Below are 8,074 nucleotides of genomic sequence, written 5' to 3'. Positions count from 1 at the left end.
TCCCGGGGTGGAGGGAGAGTTAGGGCTCGGGATCGTTAGTGGATGGACCAGGCTGAGGCCGTGGGATGGACGGACCGGGCTGGGGCGGTGGAGTGGACAGACCTGGTGGGCGGACAGGGCGGGGGCCAGGCTGGGCGGGCGGTGCATGCTGTGGCAGCATCGCCCTGAACTTAGGGTGCAAGCGCCTGGAGACACTGCGATTTGCAGGAAAGGGAAGGTGTGGGGACCACGTGTCAGGTTCTGCACGTCAAGCGCATTTAGGAAGACAGATGTGCAGACAGAACGCGGTGCTGTCAGGTCTCTTGGAGGAACCTCCTCCCTGCAGGGCCGCACCGGGTGATGCAATGACCCAGGGGCCAGGCAGACCCGAGGTGTGAGTGTGGGAGATGAGGGGAGCTGAGATCATGTTGGTGGTGGTGTTGTTAAGTGCCCTCAAGTTGCCTGCGATTCATAGCGCCCCGATGCAACAGCTCTGAATTCTGCTCTGTCCTGTGCCAATGCCACTGTCTCCAACACACCGATCCCGATTACCCCAGTCACTGAATCAATCCACCTCATAGAGGGCCTTCCCCTCCTGCGCTGTCCCTCCACCCTCCCAAGCATGACGTCCCTCTCCAAGGACTTGTTCCTCCTTACAACATGTCCAAGGTATGTCAGATGAAGCCTCAGAATCCTTGCCTTCAAGGAGCAAGCCCTCTCTGGGATAAACTTGTTTATTTTCCCAGCAGTCCATGGTATATCCAGTACTCTTCCTCAGCACCACAGCTCAAAGGCATCAATTCTCTTTCTATTCTCCTTAGTCATTGTCTAACTCTCTGATGCATAACAAGTGATTGAAAGACCGTTGCCTGTATCAGGCGCATCTTAGTCTCCAGAGTGACACCGTTGCTCTTCAGTACTTTAGAGAGGTCCCTAACAGCAGACTTTCCCATCACGATGCATCTTTTAATTTCCTGGCTGCTGGTGCCAAGAGTGTTGACTGTGGAGCCAAGCAAACTAAAGCTGTGAATGATCTCAATCTCTTCACCATCCATCCTGATGCAGCCAATTGGCCCAGTGGTGAGAATCTTTGTCTTCTTGATACTGAGCCTCAATCCATACTGAAGACTGCAGTCCCTCACCTTCCACAGCAAGTGCTTCAGGTCCTCCTCAGTTTCAGCAAGCAGGGTTGTGTCATCTGCATAATGCAGGTTGTTGATGAGTCTTCCTTCAATCCGAATGTCACATTCCTCCTTACAGTGCTGTCCTCATCAGCTCTGACACCCTGCCCTGCCCTGTGCCCTTTCATCAACTCTGAACCCTGCCCTGCCCTGTGTGGTCCTCATTGGCTCTGACACCCTGCCCTGTGCTGTCCTCATCAGCTCTGACACCTTGTCCTGCCCTGTGCCGTCCTCATCGGTTCTGATACCCTGTCCTCTGCCGTCCTCATCGGCTCTGACACACTGAGCCCCTTGCTGCAGTCACTGTGTCTGTCCATCGGTTGAGTCGTTTTTCCTTCACTGACCCTTTGCCTTTCCAAGCAGTAGCCTCTCCTAGCACCATAACTGTGTGAAGTGAAGCTTCACCATCCTTGCCTCCAAGGAGCACTCTAGCTGCACTCTCCCAAAGACATGCTTGTTTGTTCTTTTGGCAGTACAGAGTAGTTCATATTGTTACCAGTTGAATAAAGTGGGAAAAAGGTTATTCTGGGCCTAGGGAACCTTGTGCACAAACACTTGGAGGTATTTAAAGGTCGACTCTAAGCGGGTAGGAAGTCCAGACAAACAGGTAGAATTTAGTATCTACAGGTCCTCTAGAGGAAACTGCAGGTTCACACAAGGTATTGCATCTGGACGGTTAACAGTTAAACTGAGGGGACTGTAGGACAGGATGTATGTGTGCCAAGCAGAATGAGTCTTGGAGAGTCTTCCGTGATTGAGTCTTCTTGGTCAGTTTAAATGTTTTTAGTGTAGCTAGCCTAGGGAACTCTGGAGACTAGTGGGTAAGGAATTCCGCTGCCAAATCCGAGGAAGGCAGCTTGAATAGACTAGCTGCTTTGTGGAAGGAAGATGGTCTCCCTCCTCCCGTGTGGTTTACAGCCTCAGAAAGCCTGCTGTAAGGTCAGCTGTGAGTCAGTTCTGACTCTGTGGCCTGTAGCAACATGACAGCAACAGTGAACTCACCTACACTGGTTTGGTAGTTTATCATATTGTGTTGTTTTGACTGTTGCATAATCCTAGAAGGCATCTGCTAATATTTCAAATAGATACATTCCAGCACAACTTCTAGACTGAGACAGACTAGGCGAAAGAACTTGGAATCCATCTCTAAAATAACAGCGTAGTGGAAATCTTAAGAACAGCAACTGAACGTTGTCTTACATAGGTCTAGAAGATGAGGCTTTGACATTTGAAGGCACTAAAAAACCTGGGGAAGAAATGCCTCCTCAGAGTAGAGACGGTCGTGATGTGGATGGAGTAATGCATTTGAGACCCTGGTTTGCTACGACTCACTTTGAAAACAAACAGCTGCAAAATTCATTAATACTTGGAACATGGAGGATATATAGAACAAATCTGGGAAAATGGGAAGTCACAAAAAATGCAGTAGGATGTTTGAAGATAGATGTGCTAGTCATTGGTCAGCTGAAATGGACTGCTGTTGGTCATTTTAAATTGGACACATGCATATATGCCCGGAATGACAGAGGAGTAGCATGACGTTAATTATTAAAAAGGATATTTCAGAGTTTACTGAAATACAGTGCTGTCAGTAACGATGTGTGTTTGTTTGGCTCCACAATCCACATTCTTGGTACCAGGAGCCAGGAAATCAAAAGACGAATTGAATTGGGAAAGTGTTCTATCAGGGACCTCTCCAGAGTACTGAAGAGCAATGATGTCAGTCTGGAGACTAAGGTGCGCCTGATCTAGGCCATGGTCTTCACAATTATGTGCTATGCATTAAAAAGCTAGACTGTGACTAGGGATGATAGAAGGAGAATTGATGCCTTTGAGATGTGGTGCTGGAGAAGAGTGTTGAATATATCATGGACTGCTAGGAGAACAAACAGGTTCATCCAGGAGAGGGGGAAACCAGGCTGCTCCTTGGAGGCAAGGATTCTGAAGCTCCATCTGACATACTTTGAACATGTTGCAAGTAGGAACCAGTCCTTGGAAAGTGACTTCATGCTTGGGAGGGTAAAGGGACAGCGCAGAAGAGGAAGACCCTTGATGAGGTGACTCGATTCAGTGACTAGGATAATGGGGGAAGGTGTGTCAGAGACAGTGAGGTTGGCACAGGACAGAGCAGGGTTTAAGGATGTTGTATATAGTGTCACTTTGAGTCACAGGCAACTTGACGGCACATAACAACAAGGCAGCAAAGTATGTAGACCATCTACCAGCTTACACAAGGAGGTGATACTAAATTATACTCTTCAGAGAACTTCATACCCCTTTTTCTCTCTCTCATGGGAAGAGGGGGCAGGAATCTGGCTTGGAATGGCTTCCTCAAGTTGAGTATCTTTTCTGGAAGTGATGGAATAATGGGAGTTTTGGAGAAGAGGAGGAAAGTGATCTGATCCACGTGTCATCAGTCTTCCTGTGGCTGAACCAGGGTGTTTACAGTAGTTGAGGTGCATATTCACGTTTCCTGGACTCCACGGTAAAAGGCAAGCATGGCTAGCATCTGTATGTAAGTAGAGTTGCTTGGATTTTTGCTGTTATTTTGAGTGTGAGAGACAAACTTTTTTATCTTAGAAGGAGAGGATAGAAACATCATTAAATGAGGCAGGAAGTCTGTGGTGGGAGTTAACTTCTGTTAGGAATCAGAAGATTTTGTTTTGGTCTTATTCAGAATATGACTTTGTCAAGGAGTAATGCGTTGACTGTATTAATTCAACTAAAAAGGAATTTTATGCAGCTGGACTATAAAGATCTAGAACTCTGAAGAAAGGCTCAGGATGGAGATAACTCCAAAGGTAGTAATAGCATGTGCCTCCCTTTTAAGTAGAGAAAATCTGTTCATGGTGATAAAACTCATTATTTGCTAGGGAGATGAGGTTGGAAGCCAAGCACTGTTTTTTGGGGGGAGGCACCTCTTGATGAGTGGTGTGGGTCATAAACGTGAGCAAGAAAGAAAAATGGCCAGGAGGGGTTTAGAGGAGAGGAGGGTTTGAGAGGTCTGGATGAGGTGGATGTAGATGTCCAGGAATAGAAAAGGAACATTTATAGTGGAGACAAGGATGGTCCTTATTCACCACAGTATAGGTAGGTGTACCATTCTTGGCACAACTTAGTGAGCACATCCAGGGCAGTGTCTGTTGAAATATGTCAATTGGTATGCCGTCAACTCCTGGAGCCTTGTTTTTTGCCAATTTCTTCAGAGTAATTTGAACTTCCTCCTTCATCACCGTGGGCTCTTGCTCATATGTTATTTCATGAGATTCTTCTGTGTCAGCGAATTCCTTCTGATGCAGTGACTCTGTGTACTCCTTCCATCTTCTCTTGATGCTTCCTGAATCATTTAACATTCTACCCAAAGTATTCTTAAGGATTGCCACCCGTGGCTTGAATTTGTTTTTCAGCTCCTTCAGCCTAAGAAATGCTGAACGAGTTCAGCCCTTTTGATTTTCTGACTCCAGCTCTCTGCACATTTCATTATAGTATCTTGCTTTGCCATCCTGGGCTACTTTTTGAAATTTTCTGTTCAGCTCTTTGATTTCTTGGTTTCTTCCTTTAGCTTTGGCTTCTCAGTGCTCTAATGCAATATTCAGCGTCTCATGTGACATCAGTCTTGGTCTGACACAACCCTGCTTGCTGAAACTGAGGAGGACCTGAAGCACTTGCTCTGCAGAAGGTCAAGCACTGCAGCCTTCTATATGATTTGAAGCTCAACATCAAGAAAACAAAGATTCTCACCACGGGGCCAATTGGCAGCATCAGTATGGATGGTGAAGAGATTGAGATAGTTAACAGTTTGAGTTTATTTGGCTCCACAGTCAACACTCTTGGTAACAGCAGCCAGGAAATCAAGAGATGAATTGCATTGGGAAAGTCAGCTGTCAGGGACCTCTCAAGAGTACTGAAGAGCAAGGATGGAGAATGCTCCTTGGAGTCAAAGATTCTGAAGCTTCGTCAGACATACTTTGGGCATGTTACAAGGAGGGACTGGTCCTTGGAGAGGGACATCATGCTTGGGAGAGTGGAGGGGCGGTGCAGGAGAGGAAGACCCTCGATGAGATGGATCGATTCTGTGAGTGGAGTGGTGGGAATGAGTGTGTTTGAGACGGTGAGGTTGGCACAGGATAGAACGGCGTTTAGAGCTCTTGTACAGAGGGTCACTATGAGTCGCAAGCGACTCGATGGCACATAACAACCACATAGGTGCACCAGGATGTTGTAATACATGGATTGACGTGCTTTAGGGCTTTTTGGTTCGCTTTAGGTCTAAATGCCGTGGCCATTCAGGAAAGCGTCTTGTCCAGGGCTGCTGGATTGGCCTGAATGGTGGTTAGTTGTTGAACGGAAGGCTGTGACTGCTGTGGAACAGCAAGTGCAGTGTGAGAGGAAGAGGGCCAGTGCTATCTGAGACGCATGTGTGGTTCTGAGGAGCTGGCTTTGAAGCAACGAACAAAGGCGAGGAGGACTGACAAGAGTACGTGGGCTTTCTCTGGCGATACACACCAGAAGGGATCTGAGACAGGACCAGATTTTATTTGAACATGCCACGCGTTGTATGTAGTCCTAGGTGGAGTGGCTGGGAGGTAGAGTCTGGGGTAGAGAGGGTTTAAAGCCTGTAGGAATGCTGATGTTGCAGAGAGTGTGGGAAAGTGTGACATGATCTAGTGAACATACAGACACTGATTTTACCTGTGGATGAAGACACGTCTGCATTTGATTGTCAAAGAGATACACTCACGGGTACCCCAGGGAATGGCCCATAAAACTAGGGTGCAGCCCTGCATGCTCAACCCAGAACTTCAGTGGAATCTGTGTGACTCCCCGTGTGTTTCTGTGGGTTGCCCGTGGCCTTAGGAGAGAGAGTGCCCTGATGGTACTAAGGCCGGCATCTTTTCTGAGACTGGGGCAATGCACTTGGGCATCTGGCAGGATGAACTTGGGCTGCTGAGCAGTGACGTTAATCACAGAGAGTGGGCTCTTGTCTTGTCATGACAGGGTGCTGTGACCTTTGAGGATGTGGCCATGGACTTCTCCCAGGAGGAGTGGGGCCTGCTTGATGAGGCTCAGCGGCTCCTGTTCTGCGATGTGATGCTGGAGAACTTTGCAGTCCTAGCCTCCCTGGGTAAGGCCTTCAGTCCCTCCCCATTGTCCTGTGTGCCTTTTCCCAGAGCTCTGCCCTCTTCCCACACTTCTGGTTTCTCTGCTCTGAGTAGCTCGACATCTCCTGCCTAAACAATGCAGTGAAGTGTGGGAGCGTCAGGGGTTATACATTCCAGCTTTGTGGAGCTCCCTTTCTGTACTCTGCTCGGCTACAGTCACAGCACCCCTGTGCCCAGAATCTCCCCTTTTGTTCTAGCTGACATTACCTCACAGTTACCCTTCACCAGAATAGCAGCATTGTCACGTTCACCACCTGTAATAATGTCCTGAAGGTTTTCAGTGGCGTCAGTAGGAGATCCTGCTACCTCGCCTTCATGTCCTTGTAATCCTCAGAATCCTAGTAGAGCAAGGAAGCCCAGTTGTTACTGTTCTCACAGCTTGCTTGTTCTCAGATCCGTTGGGCAAGTACCCGCTTGTTCATTGCTAGAGAATTCACACAGAAGAAAGGCTGTGAGGATAGCGGATGTTGGAAATGCTTTCTCCAGCTCTTGACCTATTCCATGTTATGTCTGATGCACATTTGTGATGATACTGTTCCCTCCGAGCAAAGCCAGCATGCGTTTCATCAGCATTTCTGTGCTTGCAGGTGTTTGGCCTGGAACAGAAGATGAGGAGAAATCTCCTAAACAGAATGTTTCCATAGACGGACTGTCACAGGTCAGGACTGCTGGTTCACCCACCCAGAACATGCAGTTGTGGGAGATGAGTATCCCAGTTTTGAAAGACATTTTGCACCTGGCAGAGCATGCAACATACCCTAGGCAGAATCCATGTTTGGTGTTTGTGAGTTGCTTCTGGATGAAAGTAAACCTTTACCAGCACCTGACACCTCACATTGAACAGACAGTCTTCAAAAAAGACACGGATGGGGCCTTTTTTCTGAAGAGTGGCAGATACCACGTGTCAGGGCAACCCATCGACTGTGGGGATATTGGGAAAGACTTTGTAGGAACCTTGCACTTTCTACAGTACCAGGTGGCTCCTGGTAGTGAAGAGCCACCCAGTAGCCTCAAGTGTCACCGTGGAGAAACATTCTCCACGTGGGATACATGTAGGAAGTCTAGCTACAGACATACTCTTCCTCACCAAGAGAGTGTCTGCATTGGAGAAGGACCTGAGCAAAGTGACCAACATGAGAAAGCCTTTCGCTTTGACGATGGACTTGTTCAGTGCCAGGAAATTCACACCCGAGAAAGATCATATGTGTGTGGCGAGTGTGGGAAATCCTTCAGCCGGAAATCTTTATTCATATACCACCAGAGAGTTCACAGTGGAGAGAAGCCTTACGCGTGTATGGAATGTGGGAAATCATTTCGTGATCGCTCAACCCTCCTCCGACACCAGAAAATTCACACGGGTGAAAGGCCTTACGGGTGCAGTGAGTGTGGAAAACTGTTCAGCCGTAACTCGCACCTGAATAAACACAAGAGAATTCACACTAGAGAGAAACCTTATGACTATAGCAAATGTGGAAAATTCTTGAACGGTTACCCTTACCTGAAAAAATGTACGTGGAGTCACACAGGCTCAGAGGTGTTGGGATGTTGTACATGTGGAAAATCATTTAGCCGCAGGTCCAGCCTCATTCAACACCAGAGAAGTCATGTTAGAACCATGGCGTATGCGTGTGGTGAATGTGGAAAATCATTTAGCCGTAAATCTTTATTCATTTACCACCAGAGAATCCACACTGGAGAAAAGCCTTTCCAGTGTGCAGCCTGTGAGAAGTCATTTCGAGATCGGTCAACCCT

At 47.7% G+C, this 8,074-nt stretch overlaps 1 protein-coding gene across 1 annotated transcript in view; it reads left to right on the top strand.

The window, feature by feature from the left end:
* Positions 1-3,943: 3,943 nt before the first annotated feature.
* LOC102854421 (zinc finger protein 416-like) overlaps positions 3,944-8,074 on the top strand; it is a 6,142-nt gene continuing 2,011 nt past the window's right edge. Inside the window, exons 1-5 of the mRNA XM_006903031.1 lie at positions 3,944-3,961; positions 6,159-6,285; positions 6,910-6,980; positions 7,167-7,798; positions 7,874-8,065. Coding sequence (XP_006903093.1) covers positions 3,944-3,961; positions 6,159-6,285; positions 6,910-6,980; positions 7,167-7,798; positions 7,874-8,065 — 1,040 coding nt within the window. The remainder of the gene's footprint in view (positions 3,962-6,158; positions 6,286-6,909; positions 6,981-7,166; positions 7,799-7,873; positions 8,066-8,074) is intronic.

Source organism: Elephantulus edwardii, unplaced genomic scaffold, assembly GCF_000299155.1.
Source record: "Elephantulus edwardii isolate Elephantulus edwardi_28Jun2011 unplaced genomic scaffold, EleEdw1.0 scaffold00496, whole genome shotgun sequence".
In the NCBI taxonomy this organism is placed as follows: domain Eukaryota; kingdom Metazoa; phylum Chordata; class Mammalia; order Macroscelidea; family Macroscelididae; genus Elephantulus; species Elephantulus edwardii.
Note: the sequence above shows the minus strand (reverse complement) of the source record. Positions and strands in the feature narration are given on the sequence as shown.